Here is an 18,338-nt window from a genome sequence, read left to right on the forward strand (position 1 = left end):
ATGCTAATACAAGCTAGTTGCTAGCTTCCATAAACCTTATTGACCAGAGCAAAAGGGTTAGGTGACAGGTATTTTTGCTGTCTGATATTACTAATATATTTACCTGGTCATATGTTGCAGAGGCTGTTTTGTGCTTTCTTTTCTGAAAAAGGAAAATTGTACTTGCCCAAAAGTTAGATTTTGCAAAATAAGAGTGGCCAAACGTAGCTGTAGATATCGGCATGTATTCGTGCCAACCAAACATTTTGCACCATCTAAAACTGTTTTCCAGCTGCTAAGAGTTTCCCAGTTGCAGGAATACATTTCAACAGCACCTTTTTTTAAACAGTGAAGTGGTTTGCAAACTCCTTGCCAATCACTTGCAGATTGAACATATTCGGCAAATGCAGTGCCCCAAGGAACGTTCAAGATTCTTCACCAAATAAAAAATTGCTATTTAATCATTAATGAGCACTTTTACACTTTATCATTTGCTACTAAGTTTATCTTTATAGCTGACATTTTCTTTTTTTACATTTTTTTTTACCCAGATGATTTTTGGGGGATGTGAGTTTGCCAAATGATACTGATTGTTGCCTGAACTAGTCTAGCCAATCAAAACAAATTATGTTACTCAAACGATTAAAAGGCTTAAACCATTATCATTAACAGAAAAGGTGCTAACATTTGGAGAAAGATTGTTTGAACTTACATTTTTAGAATGTATACCGACGTTTTAAAAATAATCTCCAAAATAAGTAGTTCTAAATGGCAAGTACATCCAAACGGTTTGCTTTATACAAAAAGAACCGGGCAAAGTATTCAAGACGAAAGCTCATTTAAATGTGTTAGACATTGTGCAATGTATGACATTCTTATCAATGTGAATGTTTCTTTCAGATTATGTTTCTGTGGGTTGGAAAGAATTGTGGACAGAACTTTCTCACTCAAGTTCTTGGACTCCCAACCTATTCATCAATACCACAAACAATGGTAAGATTTGCATTCCCCATTATTATTGCAACAATTATTTAAAAACATTGAAGTAAATACTGGGATTGAATAATGACAAACTATAGATGGAGAACCATTTCAGTGTAATTCAAAACAAAACCCCAGTGAGATGATAAATCATGACTGTTTTTTACAGTGGTTAAGTACCAGATTGAACAATCCTATTTCTAAAATTTCCTTTTTAATGCACTTTTCTCCATGTAGATTCCTCTTCTTTTATAACATTATCAGAATTAAAACTAGATTGGTCAAACTTGACATAGCACACAAGAAGCACCAGAATGAGACGGAGTGCGGACCGTAGCCATCAACATTACTGGAAGTGATAAACCGGCTACATAAGCATAATCTTTTGTTTTTTTTGGTGAAGAGAAGATGTCAAGACCCAAGGCTAGATCTGATTTTATATCCACGTTTTATTTAAAAAAATCCATTTTATGTTTTGTAGAAGCCTTTTTCACCACCTAGTTGATATGAAGCCCTAATTGAAGATCCTGGACAATTGCAATCCCCAGGCGATTTACAGAGTTTGTGGGCCTAGGACAAGGGATTGAGGAAGAGGGCCAAAAAGAACTGAAGTCTAACTTCGAAGGGTTTGTGATCAAAATAGTTTCCAATGTATTCTTTTCTCCCACGGATCCTCATCTCTGATATCTTCCTCCCAGTGCATCTACTCTTCGGAAACATTTCTGCAGCCAGGGGTCACAGCGCATCGCTGCCTGATGCCACTACTCGCCCTGCACCGGATATCATGTCGGGGCCAGTATATATTGAGGCACCCCACCCTGTGACCCTAGTTAATCTTTTCCTTGCACTTTTCTCACTTTAGGAAAACTGCTTTCCTGAAGTTCTTTGCTTCTTGTTTTTGACATCATGCCGAATACCTCAGAGTGCTCTGGTTTTAAATCCTGCATCTACTCCACACATCAGATGTCCTTCTCTGTTTCTCACAGGATTCTTTATTGCCTCTGAGAACAGCAAGACACAATTTTGCAGGTCGGCCAGTCTGTGCATGCCAAAGCACTTGAGCGTGAGGTGAAATTGTTCACCTTCCTCCACAGGAACAGTGAAAAACAGTAGGTTACATGTTGCGGAATGCTATACCAAAGAATGGTCCCTGGTCCCCAAAGATAAGCATACTACGCACCTCAAGAGGTCTCTTTCTCCCGCAGGGTGGGGAGGGGTCTTCAAAGGTCTTCAAAACACGATTCTTCTTTTTCGAGGAAAAGGTGTCACTAATACAGGAACTCCTCAGGGGTTCAAGCGCCAGAGGTACCTTCCCCCCTCCAATCCTCCACGCCAAAGAAATGCGAGGCCTTTTAGGTTAAGATTCTTGCCGGCCTGTGAAGGCAGGTTTTTTGAAAAATTCCTGACTCTCATGAGGTCTCTGCAGAAGGGCATCATCTCTCAAGGATGTTATCAGGAACATGCTCCCTCTGGTACTGCCGCTAGCACCCATGTCCAGTGCCTCCGGGTCCAATGCAGCCCCAGCTGCCTGTGCCAGTCCCCTTGACACCAGCTCCCATGCCTCTGCCAGTCAAAGCAGCCCTGTGTCCACTGCCGCAGAAGCCTATGGTGTCTGTTAGTACGCCACAGCCCCCTACGCCAACACTCGGCACCAGACCAACAGGACACACTGGTGGACACGGGTGAGGCGGAAGACCCTGACACACTCATCAGCAAGGGCCTTTCACAAACGGCTTGCGGGCCTGGCAGAGTACTTGGGGCTCCCACAGCCTGAGGTGGACCAACCAGAGGCAGGGGTCTTGGCAGAGGGCCTCACTCTACGCCCTATGGCTAGAACTGGGATTCCAATGCAAAAGGGCATGGTGGAGCTAGCCAGAAAAGGATGACTCAAACCTCATTCTACACAGCCTACCAACAGGCACCTCGACGCCAAGTTTAAGTAAATGGAGGGGTACCCCCTCTTGCTGTAGGCACACCCCCAGCCACACTCCTCGGTTATCGCTGCAGCTTCACTCTACTCCAAGCCACAATCGTCCTCGGCTACATCAGCCTCTGCACTCCTGGGTAAGAGGATCCTGGAAGTATATGGAAAGAAACCCAATTCCAATGCTTCTCTTCGTCAGTCCAACGCTGACACCATGCTGGCTGCTGTCAACCAGAGGCTCTGACGAGAGATCGCTGATTTCCTTCCTGAACTCCCTGTGCAGAGGCAGGCGTGGTTCAAGGCGGGGCTGGGCAAATCCAAAATTGTAGCGCCGGATATAATGGAGTCCACGGTGGCTCACATTCACACCTTAGGGTGTGCCATATGTATAGCTACCGACATGAGAAGGTCTGCCTGTCTATGGGTGACGTAGTTCAACCCTGATGTCCAGGAACGTATACTGGACCTTCCTTTTGAGGGTGGCGACCTGTTCCATTCCACTACGGAGGAGGAACTTGATAAGAACAACAGTTTACAGACTGCCAAATCCTTATCGATCCTCATGAAGTCCACCAACAAGGCATACAGCCAGGCGCACCAGCGCTCAGATTAGGGTCGATCCGTCAGAGGCTTCAGGGGCTTCCAGGAGAGACGGTCCAGACAACCGGACAGATCCCCGAGCCAGCACAGGGAAAGCAACACAAAGTGGCTCACAAGCACTTTTTCCAGTCGCCCTCCTGCATGACACAACCATCCGGATCCACGAGCCTCTGGTGGGGGGCAGGCTTGCCTTTCACGCTCAATGCTGGCGGACAAGGTTCACGGACCCATGGATCCTCTCGGTAGTATCCACGGGCTTCCGGCTCCCGATTCCCTCCTTCTCCTCCCCTCCCACAGATTGGTACAGCAACTGTGTTGGCAGAAATGTGCTCGCTCATAGAGAGTCAAGTTGTGGAGGAAGTCCCAGCCTCTCAGCGGGGGTCTCCATACACAAGAACCAGGCTGGCCTGAGAGTTGTGTTGGACCTTTCCACCTTGAACCTTTCCCTTCCTCTTCAAAAGTTAAAGATGGTTACCCGAGCTTATAGCAGGGACATTGTGTGCAGGAGACTGGATGTGCTCCCTGGATCTGAAGGATGTCTACCCACATGTCCCAATCTGGCAACCCCATCGGTCCTTTCTAAGGTTCAGGATCATGGGTTTTCATTTCCAATGCAAGGTTCTGCCCTTTGGCCTCAATTAGGCCCCAGGGTCTTTAGGTATGGGTAGATGGGGTGGCCCTGAGCAGGGCAGCCACCACGTTGATCAGTCTTGTAGATGACTGGCTCGTCAGGGCAAGTTCTCCGGAGGCAGTCCAGCACATCGCCTCCGCCCTTATGAACACACTGCACGAGCTGGGATTTTCCATCAATCTCAAGAAGTCACAGTTGGAGCCCACGCAGAGTCTTACCTTCCTGGGCCTTAGCTAGAATACAAGCTATGAGAGGAATTTCCCCTCAGTGGACAAGATCGCAGCCATCAAGAGGGCCACAGGGCATTTTCTCAGCAGAGCAGTGACCTTGGCATGGTGGTACCAACACCTCTTGGGCATCATGGCATTATGTCTCCTAACAGTGCTGCATACCAGGCTCAAAATGAGGTGATTGCAATTGCACTTTGCAGCCTCCTGGAGTCAGGAGAAGGGTTCCCAGGTGGAGCTGGTCAGCATCCCACATCTCCACCAGGACCTAGTTTGGTGGCGCACAGACAACAACCTACGGATAGAGTATGGTCCCATCAGGAGCAGTCGGCCCACATCAACTGGCTCAAGTTGATGGCCATCTGGCTCGCTCTCAAAGCCTTCTTCCCGATAGCGGCAGAGCGATCCTCATTCAGACGGACAGCTCCATCAGCATGTACTAGATCAACAAGCAGGGCTGCACCAGGTCTCCTCCCCTCTGCACTCTGGCAGTGAACATTCGGGAATGGGCTCTGCTAAACGACATGCATCTGGCAGCAATACGCCTCCCGGGGGACTGCAACCTGGAGGCGGAAAGGCTCAGCAGGCTAGGTGCAGACAGCTACGAGTGGCAGTTGGACAAACAGGTCCTTCAGGGGATCTTTAGCAGGTGGGGGTCAGCCCTCAGGTAGATCCAGACTCCAGGAAAACCAAGGTGAGAATCTAAGGCCCCCGACCCTCTGAGCCATGAGAAACGTTCATGTTTGTGGCTTTACATCTCCACGAACAGTGCGCCTTACACGTCCAGTCCCTCTTCCTTCGCGCTTCCTCATTCCTCCTCTGCCCCTCCTCCTGGACCTCCCCGAGCAACCTGATTTGTGCTTGTTGCCCTAATTGGCAATCCAACCAGGGCAGCCTCTGTGGCTGAGGTCTCCAAGGCAAAGGGCGATTCCAGATAGTGTCTGCAGGTGTCAGCGGGGGAAGCCAGTGGCCAGCCGTCAACCAGCAGCAACTACCAAGATAAGTGTGGCATGGGTGGGGAGTAGAGCAATTACTCTACCCCAGAAAGCCCTGCCACTCTACCTCACCTCAGAACATAGTTAGCTTCTATCACTATCCAGCTCCACAAAGGGTGAAGACTGCAGAATTACTATACGAGCTACACTGGGACAGTACTGTGAACACTAGTCTGCATCACACTTTTGGGAACTGTTAGTTTTGCCTGGAGCCACATCTAGAGGGTGCCACATTGGAACGAACTGTGATCATTAATATAGAACGTTGAATGTTAACCTTCATCATTCTCTTAGGAAATAATCAATATTCGCAATCTCCCTCTATAAATGTACTCTCAAATATAGGTATAACAGGGGGCGCTGTTGAGCGCCGAACAAGATGGCCGCCTGAAGCTCGAGCTCCGTGGCTGGCAGATCGCAAGATCCTAATTTGGCACCTTCACCACCTGGCAGCCGATCCCAGCTTACACGCTTTTGGAGCCGCTACCCCAGGGACCCTGCAGATCGAATCACGACAAAAAACGGAGCTGTGGAGCGCTATCCCTGGGCGCCGCCGTGACCATCCCCCACCTGCCTGCAGCGCTCCCGCGCACCAAAACCGGGTCCCGGCGGAGTGGACAGACTTGCCTGGGGGCCTGCAGCGTGTTCTTGCCCCGGTGGATGTGCGCCGGCACAGTGGCGGTCCGCCTCTTCCCTGGCTGGTGGTAAGATCTGGAGGCGGCCCGGGCGCGTCTTGAGGCCGCGCACCGCCGGCTCGGGCGACCGCTGGTGCTAGGCAGCCCGGGGCACACTTGGAGGGACGTCTGCCCTGCATCGGGGCTGCCCGGGCCCCTCTCTTCGACTGCTGGGCCTTGCCGTGGTGCCGTCTCGGCGGGAGCTCTCTCCCCCCCTTGCTCCCCCCCTGCCGACAGCGAGACGTCAGCGCCCAGGGGGGGGACACACGCGGTGCTGCCGGATCCTTGCGGCCACCAGGTACGTGGGACGGGGAGGCCCCGCGGACGTCCCTGGGCGGCGACATTGCCTCACCCCCCTCCCTGCAGTGCCTCGCGGATTACCCGCCGGCGGCCCCCGGCCTCTGGGCCCATTAGCAGTTGGTGTCGCCCCGGGCCTGGCGCTTCCCCGGCCTACATCTGTCTGGGCGCCCACCCGCCTCGCGGACTCTCCTTCATCCCCTTGCTCCATTGGGGGAGCCTTGGACATCACGGGCCGCGTGTCTCTTCATCCTTGGGGGTCTCCTATGTTCTGAGGGGGCCACGGTGATCTTGGTGCCCCTACTTCACCCAGGACCTTTTGTTTACCGGCTGCCTGCCCTATCCTTCATCGCTGTGCTCGTGGCTGCGGCCTGTCTACCCTGCGGAGCATTGCGCTGGGAGGCGCCCCTCTCCATTCATCGCACTCGGCCACTCATATTTGGATTCCTGCTCTCACAGTGTCCGTTGGGCGTCATCGCCCCCATCCCTGGGGTCTCCTACCCCTGAGGTCTCCCTGCGTTGCTCCCCACGCCTCCCTGGGCTGGCTGAGACCCCGCGACCTGCACTGGTAGCCGCAATATCGCATCTATACAGATTCACAGCCACGGCTCCCTCTGCATTACTCCCTGTTTCATACCATACTTCGCACTCTCCCTCACGTGGTACAGGGTCCGAGCTCCCCCCTTCCTCTCTCCCAGGGCTGCTGGGGTTCCCCCCCCTCACCCCCACTCGCCCTCCAACATCGTCAGGATGACCAAGGGAGGGGTGAGGAAACGGAGCTCCATCAACATGTTTACTAAGGCTGCGACGAGATCATCAGAGGGGACCAATGAGCAGGCCCCTGTTGCATCACCACCCGTCACAGCACTGGAATCCCAAACTATGATGGACTTCATCCGCGAGGGCTTCACTGCACTCCACTCAAAACTGGATGACATGAACGGCACTAAATCCTCTATTAAAGCCCACATCGAGCGGACTGACAGCCATGTGTCGGAGGTCGAGACACGGGTCGGTTCCGCAGAGGATGCACTGGGTACCTTGCGCTCCGAGGTCACCGCTCTCTCCAACCGAGTCCTCGAGATAGAGAAGAAGAACGAGGACTTGGAATCTCGATCGAGGCGTAACAACCTCTGCATTATCGGGGTTCCCGAGAATGAAGTTCATGAACCAATGGAGGACTTTGTTGAGCATACATTGGTCTCGCTCCTGGATTCTCCCAAGCTCTCCCCGCACTACGACATTGAGCGGGCACACCGAGCCCTGACGGCTAAGCCCAGGCCTGGTGCTCCACCTCGGCCCATCATAGCCCGGGTGCTGAACTTCCGTGACCGAGATGCCCTCCTCAGGGCCGCTAGACTAAAAGGGACGGCTCAAGGATTCATCTTTATCCGGACTTCTCAACAGCCGTCCAACGTGAACGCAAGACTTTTTCCAGGCTGTGAAACGCAGGCTGCGGGACCACTTGGTCAAATACGCTATGCTCTATCCTGCCAAACTCCACATAGAACACGCCAACCAGGTGTTTTTCTTCACGATCCCGGAGGAGGCCTCCAGGTTTATCGACGAACATTTCCCTGGTTGACCCCTCTCCTCTGATCACGGTTTTGCAGTTATCCTTCTGTCCCGACGAGGAGAGGCAAGGCAAGGCCGCCTTCCTGCATCGGGGTCACTTTGATCCTCTATTCCGGAATCTGCTTGTTTTGTTCATTTTACAAATATGTGCCACATCAACATGTGCCAGAACCCTGTTCAAGTTATTTGCAAATGTCTACTGTGGGCACCTTTTGTCTTATTTGGATCTGCCGCAGCCCGGACTGCGGCGGCCAGTCCGGCCTTCAGGCCCCCAGGCGCTGATGCCTCTGGTTTGGTTTTGGTTGAGGGGGGTTGGGATTGTCATCCCTCTGTTTGGGGGGGGGTGGGGGTGGGCATGTCAGGGGTTATGTTGTTAAAAAGTTGGCGTTGGCAGCGAAGGCGAACCGCGAGGTGGTACTCAGGACTGGGTGCTGCAGGGCTGTGAAATTGGCCCGCTGGGTATTGACATTTTTTCTTTTTCAACCAGCACTGCATCTGTGACCGAGAGTGACCTGCCCTTCATGAGCTGGAACGTACGTGGGTTGGGCAATTATAAAAAGATGAGACCGCTCCAGTTGCAGGCCGAGCGTCATGGGTCCAAGATTCTGTTTCTACAAGAGACACATGCTCGCGCGGAACAGTGTTGTATGCGTTTTGCCAAAACCTGGGGTCCCCATAGATTCTTTACCGATTTCTCTTCCCAAAGCCGCGGGGTCATAACCCTCATCCACAAGAGCCTCAAGTTTACTCTTATTTCCTCACAAATAGACCCTCAAGGCAGATATGTGTTGCTTCATGCTACGCTCCAACACAGGGAGGTAGTCCTGCTGAACATTTACGGCTCTAACCTAGATGACCCTGATTTTTATGTACAGGTCACGTCCCTCCTTGATGGCTTCCCCCTTGTCCCCATCCTTTGGGGGGGGCGACTTCAACACGATTTTCGATGTAGCCCTCGACAGATCTGGATCCAGGCCCCGTCAACTTTCCAGGGCAGCCTACGCTGCACTATCATCCCTGCCCAGTCTCGCCATGGTAGACGCATGGAGGTTCTTCTACCCGGACTCCCGTGTGTACTCTTTTTACTCCTCAGTCCACGATTCCTATTCCCGTATTGACAGATGGGTGATCTCCAACGAATTGGTTAAGAGCGTTATAGAGCTAATGATCCTTCCCAGAACCCTGTCTGACCACTCTCCAGTTACTGTGACCATCGGTTGGGGTCCTGATCCCGGCCGGACACGCAACTGGAGGCTGAAACCCCTCTCCTTACTGGACCCGGAGTTCTGTTCCGAGCTTGAGCGGTCGATTGAAGAATTCTTCGAGACTAATACGGGCTCGGTAACGTCCCAGGCCACTTTATGGGAGTCATTTAAGGTTTATATTAGAGGGATTGCGTTGTCCAAAGAGAATAGGGTCCTTAAATCAATCCGGAGAGATCTTGCCGCTAGTGAATCCAGACTCTCTACCCTGGAAGCTACATGCTCACTTCACTCCACCCCGGGCAACCTGGCTGACATAGGGATGGAATTGGACACGTTCCGATCCCTCGCAGATCGCGAACAAAGGTTTTTGGATAGTCCTGGCATATCGAGGAGATACGGGGAGGGGGAACGCCCCGGTCGATTTCTGGCACGACTGATCCGTCACGAGACGGGGTCCCCACACATACTCTGAATCGAGAGGCCTGACGGCTCCATGGCTGTCTCTTCGCAAGACATCAACAGGGAATTTTTCACATTCTACGAAACCCTATACTCTAACTCAGATGAGATATCAGTGCGGAGATCGACTCCTTTCTCGATGCCCTTCCTCTCTCAGCCCTGTCCCCGGAGGCCGCGGCCTCCCTCGATTCCCCTCTCACACTGGAGGAGCTGTCAGACGCTATTGACTCCTTATCCTCGGGGCGAGCCCCCGGCTCGGACGGTATCCCGGTCTATTTTAAAAGCATTTTAAGTCGCAGCTACTCCCTCACTTGCTGGCTCTTTGGGAAGAGTCTGTGGAGTCTGGTGTATTCCCCCCTTCACTCCGGGAGGCCACAATCACAGTACTACTTAAATCAGGTAAATCCCCCTCGCAATGCGGTTCATACCGGCCGCTCTCACTTATAAATTGTGATGTCAAAGTATACGCCAAGGCTCTGGCGCTCCGGTTATCTCCCTTCCTGCCATCTATCATCCATCCAGATCAGGCGGGTTTCATCCCGGGTCGCTCCACCTCCCTGAGGCGCCTATTTAATATAATCAACAGAATCAGTCTCGAGACGCATGCAGTGGCTGTCACCCTCGACATGCAAAAGGCGTTTGACTCGGTTTCTTGGAGATACCTATGGCGGGTTCTCGAGAGTTGCAAATTCGGCCCCTCCTTTCTCTCCTGGGTCAGATTGCTTTACTCTTACCCTGTGGCCAGGGTCCGCACAGACGACCAATGCTCCCCCCCCTCTGAGATCGCCAGGGGGACGAGACAGGGGTGCCCCTTCTCTCCATTGATCTTCGCTATAGCAATAGAGCCCTTCGCTGATATGCTCCGCCAACTCCACGCTCGTAGAGGCCTCCGCACTGCGGGCCAGTCGGACATAGTGTCCCTATATGCGGATGACGCATTGTTGTTTGTGCGTTCTCCCTCCATCAACTTACCCCCAATACTGGAGGACATCATTCAGTTTGGTCGAATCTCTGGCCTTAAAGTGAATTGCTCGAAATCCACTCTTTTCCCTCTCACGGAATGCACTCTCCCTCCTCCTGACACCTTTGGCTTCACATGGGCTCAATCCACATTTACCTACTTGGGAATAGTGGTAACGCGCCAGCAGGCGCTGACCTTCCAGGAAAACTATCAGAAGTACCTCACACACCTGACGGCTAAGGTCCGGGTCTGGGACAAGCTCCCGATCTCCCTGGCAGGCAGGATAGGGCTGTTGAAGATGGTGGTGTTGCCCCAGTTGCTTTACATGTTCACTAACATACCCTTGTGGCCAGGGGGGAGGGGGGGGGGCTTCTTCCGTGACTTGACCCGTACTGTGAATTCCTTTCTCTGGCACTCGGGTGCGGTCCGCCTAAAAATTGATACCCTGTCTACTCCCATGTCTAACGGGGGCTTCGGTGCCCATGACTTCCTCAAATACTGGCTGGTATCCCAAATCCAATATAATTCTCACTGATTTAATACAATGGACCCTCCCCCGCATGTCCGTCTCGAGAAGCTTGCGGTCTGTGACCGTGACATCCGCTCCTTGGTGATACAACCCGCTCCCTTGGCACTGGACTCACAGAGCCCGGTCGCCTGCACGTCCATCGCATTAGCGAAGATGTGGAGGCTAGTCAAAACTACTTACGCCTTCCACGGCAACCTCCCTCTCTGGAATATCCTCCCGGGGGTCCCACGGGTCCCGCCAGGCACGGTTCGTCGCTGGGCGGACGCAGGCTACGAGTTGTTGCGTGATGTGTTTGACCAGGGTATATTTGTTGAATGGCCTGATCTCCCGTTGCCCCTGAGGAGTGGCCAGAGTGTATGGCTTCAATATGCATCCCTCCGCAGGACCCTCGAGCGTAATTATCAAACGTTCCCCGCGTTGCCACCGGAAGACCCTGCTATTGAGTAGCTCACCTCCCCTGGGCCCACAAGGGGTAAAATCTCCAGGTTATACACGATGTTACAATCCAGATCTGTCCCAGACTTCGCCAAACTGAAGCGTGTGTGGGGGGTAGACCTTGGTGTTGAAATGTCGGATAAGCGCTGGGCACATCTATGCGAGCGCACACATAGAGTGTCCTTCATCTCCCGGCTTAAACTCATTCAGTTCAAAGTACTACATAGGTTTCACTACACCCCGATCAGACTACATTGCATGTCCAGGGATCACCCTTCCAGCTGCCCTAGATACTGCCTCGACGATGCCGACTACATTCACATGATTTGGTCCTGCCCTCGCCTCTCACAGTTTTGGGAGGCAGTTTGCTCGACAGTGTCTGCTGTGCTCGACCATCCCATTGTTCCTTCCCCGGTGGTATGCCTCTTTCATGACCTCCCAGGCCTCTCCCGTGATTCCAAAAAATTAGCCGGCCTCTGCCTGCTACTCGCGGTACGCTCCATCCAGCTCTGCTGGCTTCGCCCCTCACCTCCCACACACGCCCAATGGCTGAGAGCGGTCACGTGGGCCTCGGACTCTGAGGAAGCCTGGTCCCATATGCAACCCGCCCACTCCAGGCCTAGGAATGTCTGGCTCAGGTTCCGCTCTTACATGTCCGATCTAATCGCGACACCGGATACCTCCCCCCCCGCCTACTTCCCCCCCACCTGCTCGGGTCCTCACCCCTATCACAGTCTTCTGTTGCCCTCTCCATGCTGTGATTGTACCCATTGATTGTGTTATTATGTGAAGTAACCTCTGCTGTGCACCTACATTATGTATACTGTATTCATATTGTAATGCCTGACGCTGTTCGCTTGTGTTTTGCTGCCACGCTGAATAATAAAAAAGTTTAAAAAAATAAATATAGGTATAACAAACCATCTGTGTCTGTTATATTACTAAACCCACTGTATTATATTCTGAAACCTACTGCACTGTGAAACCTAAGCCTCTCTTCCGCTATACATCATTCTCTAATCTAGGTGTAGCCTCCGTCCTAGCCTACTGTTTTTCTCCCACTATATACGGGACTCTCAAATGAAGGTTTAGCCTCCGTCCTAGCCTACTGTGTTTGAAACCGAGGCCTCTCGCCCACTATACAGGACTCACATCTAGTTGTAGCCTCCTTCTTTGTATGTTATATTTGAAACCTTCTGTATTGTGAAACCTAGACCTCTCTCCCATTATACAGGATTCTCAAATCTAGGTATAGCCTCCGTCCTAGCCTACTGTGTTTGAAACCTATTGCAACCAACTCACACACAGCAAACCGCACATATGTAACCACACTGCAACAACACATAAGCCGCACCAACAGCACATGAGGACTGACATCGACCTGATACTCGCACCAAAGCTCAGCGTACGGTGAAAACCGAACTAAAGCTGCCAACAAGACACCACATCTCACTATCCTACTCCCTCTTCACCCTGCTAACCCACCCTGCCTTCTTGTTTGCAGATCTGGCCTGGGGACCAATTCCGATTGGTGACGGTGCGCAGTAAAAATACCTTTAACATTTAACCTGGCCCAAGAGGAGGTGCCCCCAGTTCGCGTCCTGACAGGGCAGGGGCTCGCTGGGCAACGCGATGCAGATCTAGTGGAACAAAATAAACACGTATGCCTTCCCTATCACTCCGCTGGTCCACCGGATAATCTGCAAGATCAGGGAGTCCAGGCACCTATGTATCATCCTGATAGCTCTGTGGTGGCCAGCAAGGCCCTGGTTCTCGGATCTACTCAGCCTGTCAGATCAGGCCTCCGTGCACCTTCTGCTGGTCCCAGCAGCTCTACTCTCTCAGCAAGGAGGCACGGTCATCCACCCCGCCCCGCAGAAGTTAACCCTTGCAGCGTGGTTCCTGAACAAGTCACACTGAGGCATCTGTCGCAGGCTAACCTAGACATTACACAGGATTCTAGGAGCCAGTACAAAGGCAAGTGGACAAGGTTTTGCCACTGGGTGGAATCAGAGAAGGTTCATCCGTTGGCCTGCATGTTGGACGATGTGCTATCCTTCTGCGCACCTCCCACACTCGGGGGTGCAGGTAGACACATGCCGCACCTAACTGGCGCCCATTGGAGCCAACAGGAACTCTGAGGAGGAGGGCATTCTCCTCCTTTAATCTGGTGGTTAAGATACTTTGCAGACCTGACCAGGTCTATCCACCGATCAAGAAACCACACTCGGTGTGGGACCTCAATGTGGTCTTGGGCCCCCCTGGCACATAAACCATTAGAGCCTATGGCGTCCGCGGACATCAGGCTAGTCACCATTAAGACGGCCCTCCTGGTGGGACTTGACTCAGCACGCCGGATCAGTGAAATCCAGGCACTGGTGACTTTAGAGCCATATACTACATTTCATAAGGACAAGGTGGTGCTTAGAACTCACCCCTCATTCTTACTAAGGTTGTCTCCTCCTTTCACCTAAATGAGGAGATAGTGTTACCAACTTTCTTTGCGGAGGCGAAGGATGACACTCAGAGGGTATAGCACTGTCTGTATGTCAGGCATGCGCTAAGATACTATCTGGATAGGACCAAGAGCTTCCTCAAATCATAGGCCCTCTTTGTCACATTCGGGGAGTCGAAACCTGGCTGTCGGGCCTCTATGGCCTCCATAGCAAGGTGGATGGTTACGGCAATCAAGCAGGCGTATGATGGGCAACACAAGCCTCTCCCAGAAAATATGCATGCCCATGCCGTTGAAGCTAAAGCGATAGCAGTTGCTTTCCAAAAGCACGTTCCTTGGCCGGTTATCAGCAAGGCGGCAACATGGGCTACTCCCTCAGCCTTCTGCAAGCAGTACTCGAATTCCGGCTCCAGATCGGACACAGCATTTGATCAGGGAGTGTTAAGGGGCTACATTCAGTTGTAATCTCCCATACAGTATGGAGGAAAGGAGATGGGACGTAGGAGTAATTATAAATTACTCACCGTAGTGACTAACGCAATCCTAGTCCATAGTCCCCTTTCCTCCATACGTCCCACCGTCCTCCCCCCTAATGAAACTGGTGTCATTAGGCAATGTAAATATTGTTGACGCGTCAAAGGGGGACTGATGAGTGGTGCTGGTGGGCGGAGTCAGGTGAGCGTTTGCTCCCAGGGCCACGTGCATCTAAAGTTAAAGGGGAAGATGATTTTTCTGGTGGGACAACCCTATACAGTATGGAGGAAAGGGGACTATGGACTAGCAGTACAGGACTAGCTAGTTAGGCGCTACGGTGAGTAACCTATCATTTTCCTTATGGTTCTTGCCAATACCTGTTTTTCTCTCAATGTATTCAGTTCACAGTGCTTTACCTTCATTACCGATAATTGCTTTCTTTAGTTTCCATAATTCCTTGTTCCTTTTGTAAGGAACTCATGATGGCAAACGCCTAATCTAGACCTAAATCTAAGATAGGAGCAAGCATCGACCATCAAATGAAAATATGGCAGTCCTAGTGGCGTCATGTCAAATAAAAGGGGCCTATACTAAGAAACTATTGCCAAACCTTACAGCTAATACAAAAAGGGTGTGGAATGGTTTTCAAGAAAAGAGAGAAGTGTTCATAAATAAGATGTCAGAATGCGATAGCTTGGGTCTCCCTTCCTCACGTTTTAAGCACGGGGTAAGGTGGGATCTTGGAGCGTAGCACAGTCTCGAGCTCTTCCAACATGAGGCAACAGTTCTACTTCAGCTTAACAGGAGCCTCAATGGCCAAGTCTCTTTTACCTTCACCAAAGTCTCTTGCCTTCGAGGGTCAGTAAAATAAAAAACCAACACAAAGTTCTTTTTCAGGTATTCTTTGGGTGATGGACTCACCCCTGGATCCCCTCTTCTGGGCACTGACCCTTCGTTTTCAACATATGAAGTATTCCTTTTCAGTGTGTTTTGGGTGATGACTTTCACCCCTGCATCCCCCTCTTCTGGGCTCAACTCTCTAGAACATTCTTTCATTATCGGGTCCTTCTGTGGCTCTGTCTCCTGATTCCGAGGGCCTGATAGGTTTACAAATATGACTAACAAACACAAAGTTCTGTTCCTGTGCCTGAGAATGCCTGATCGCTGTGGCGGGAACTGTCAGGAAAACAGTTTTATTAGTCTGTTGTCTTTCGTGTGGAAAGACAGTGTTCGTGTTGGAAGGGAAAGGGGTTGGAGTATCAGAGTTTCTGATGCTTGTTAATCTGCTTAGAATCACATGCTGTGCATATGGTCCGTCATCCAGTAGTAACCGCAGAGTATTGCATCTCGTCTTTCGGGGACCGAAAGGGGACGTCGGCATAAGCGTGTCTGTAACACTATCCATATCGTGAAGTGTAGTGTACCCAAAATCCCTCACGCCCCGAGGTCCCTCAGATTGTTTTTTTCCGCCCAGATAACTGGTCGCCCTAATGCGGAGCTCTTCATAAGAGACATTGTTAATCCTTGTTTACTGACTTTGTCGTTTATTCCCTCTATAGTCACTTCTACGGTATCCAGATACTACGACAAAGACTGCAGGAACTTTCGACGACGGTGGACTTCGACGCCTAAGATCCGACGGCAGTGCCCTCCACGTGGCCGGGCACTCTGGCCGGCCTACACAGTAGGGAGAGTGGGGTCGGGGTGGTCATATCTTCCGCTAGTCTCTCCTCTTTTCCCCCTCTTTTCTCTCTAGGTCTGGTCATCACCTTCATTAACTTTCGCTATGGAAAGGACACCATTAGGTTTTGCCCCTCTTGCAGAGTCAGATACCCGAGGAAGGACGAGCATGATAAGTGCAATAACTGTCTGCCCCTTGACCATGGCGAAGCGCGGTGCATGGCCTGTAGACTCCTTCAACCTAAAACTCTTAAGGAGCGCTGCGTTAAGCGGTGGGCCACCTACCACATGTCGCGGGCTGGATCTTCTTTCCCCACCGCCGCACCCGCTGAAAGTGACAGGGGCACGAGTGATGACCAAGCATTCGTATCGGATGCCATCGACCTTACGACGGACACCCCTAGGTTTGCCACGCCCATCCCGACCCCACTAGTCCCGACTCGAGACACGGTAATGGGAAAACACCCGGCGACAGGGGCGTACAAAAAAGCCACACTAAACACACAGCCCCAACCCCGGTTTCAATGGTTCTGCCTAAACGGGCGAAAGCGCCAACAGGACCACCGAAATTTCGACGGAATCCTCTGATCTTTAAGATCAACGGCCTTCCCCGCATCCGCAGCAGCGTCTTGCAACTGGGCCTTCAAAAATTAAGGGCGCTTCCTCAAAAACACATTTGGCCGGTGAAGCGTGCTTAGCTGACGCTCAGACGCTCTCTAAGGCCCCGGTAGGAGAAAAATCTACCACTAGGCCTCCTAGTCTCTCGGTAGGTGAAAAATCTACCGCTAAACCTCCTAGTCGATCGGTAGGCGAAAAATCTACCGATAGGCCTCCTAGTCGTACGGCACGCCCCACTTCGCTGGACATCGCCGAAAGCATTGAGAGGATTATTTCGGCAGTGGGGCTGATGCCTAGAGAGTCGACTAAGCGCAAAGAGCATGCCGCGGACACGTCGAAAGATGCGCCACAGCACCCGATGTTCAGGAGGACTACGCAGACGGTCATGAGCCTTTGTCTAGCACTATCAGTAACGAATTTCAGTGCCATAGGGAGGGAAATGAAGATTTTCCACCCACTGACACTTCTGGTTCGTCAAAATGGGCCAGGTAGAAATTTGAAGGGTGCATGGACCGTTTGGAAAGGTTTGTCTCTCTTTCAGAGCACCCTACCCCCAAGAGACCTCAGGAGGACCCCACTTCTGTATCAACTTGAGGTTTTTCTGGAAATTTAGAACCTTCTCCAGAACATTTCACTTCCTTCCACCCTGAAGATGAAATCCACATGGACACATATCAAGACATTTACGATGAGGAAGGGGGTACTACCTTCCTACAGGACTAAACTACGGATGACCAGGCGGATGCCACAGAAAACTGGGAGGACACTCATCAGGTTGAGACGGAGCCATGGGCACTCCCTACTCACGATCAGGACACAGATGTCCTATGTTTGGATTCCCCTCCTTCTACTACGGCCCGCCAAGCTTCACCAGATCAGATGGCTTTCAATTCCATCGTAAGGAAGGCAGCCAATCATTTTCAGATCGCCACCCAAGAGGCCATTCAGGAACAGGATTTTGTGGAGGACATTCAGTGGCGGCTGGTAGAGAAGGGGACCCTGTCTCTAAATCAGCCATCTCAAGGTGGATTGTCAATCGCATCACACTCTGGCCAAGAGAGATCTGCCCTTCTAGCCTAGAGCACACTACTCGGGGCACAGGGGCTTCCATAGCATTCATTGCAAATGTTCCTCTTGAGTCCATTTGCAAAGCGGCAACCTGGAGTTCTGTACACACCTTTACAAAGCACTATTGCCTAGACACCCACTCTAGGTCTGATTCTCAGGTGGGACAAGCAATACTAAGACATCTTTTCACTAATGTTCCTTCTCACATCCCACCACCAACTCCGGGTACTCCTCGCTAGTCTATGCACAGCATGTGATTCTAAGCAGATTCACAAGCATCAGATGACATGCATTACTTACCGTAATAGCATTTCTGATGATTGGATCTGCTTAGATTCACATGCGCCCACCCTTCCTTCCCCGCTCTGATGGAAGGAACATAGACAGCTTATTACTTCTTCTCTCTTTATATACTCACTCACGATAGTCATAAGGTTCCAAGTTGCAGAAAAAATACAATCGGAGGGACCTGGACGCGTGAGGGATTTTGGGTACACTGCATGGCACATTAGGGATAGTGTTACAGGCATGCCCATGTCGATGTCACCTTCCGATTCTCGAACGACAAGAT

General features: G+C 51.4%; 1 protein-coding gene across 1 annotated transcript in view; it reads left to right on the plus strand.

The window, feature by feature from the left end:
* SEC24A (SEC24 homolog A, COPII coat complex component) overlaps positions 1-18,338 on the plus strand; it is a 1,330,430-nt gene that overhangs the window by 1,269,196 nt on the left and 42,896 nt on the right. Inside the window, exon 21 of the mRNA XM_069652570.1 lies at positions 880-972. Coding sequence (XP_069508671.1) covers positions 880-972 — 93 coding nt within the window. The remainder of the gene's footprint in view (positions 1-879; positions 973-18,338) is intronic.

The sequence above is a fragment of the Ambystoma mexicanum genome, chromosome 3p (assembly GCF_040938575.1).
Source record: "Ambystoma mexicanum isolate Mex_15411 chromosome 3p, UKY_AmexF1_1, whole genome shotgun sequence".
Classification (NCBI taxonomy): Eukaryota; Metazoa; Chordata; class Amphibia; order Caudata; family Ambystomatidae; genus Ambystoma; species Ambystoma mexicanum.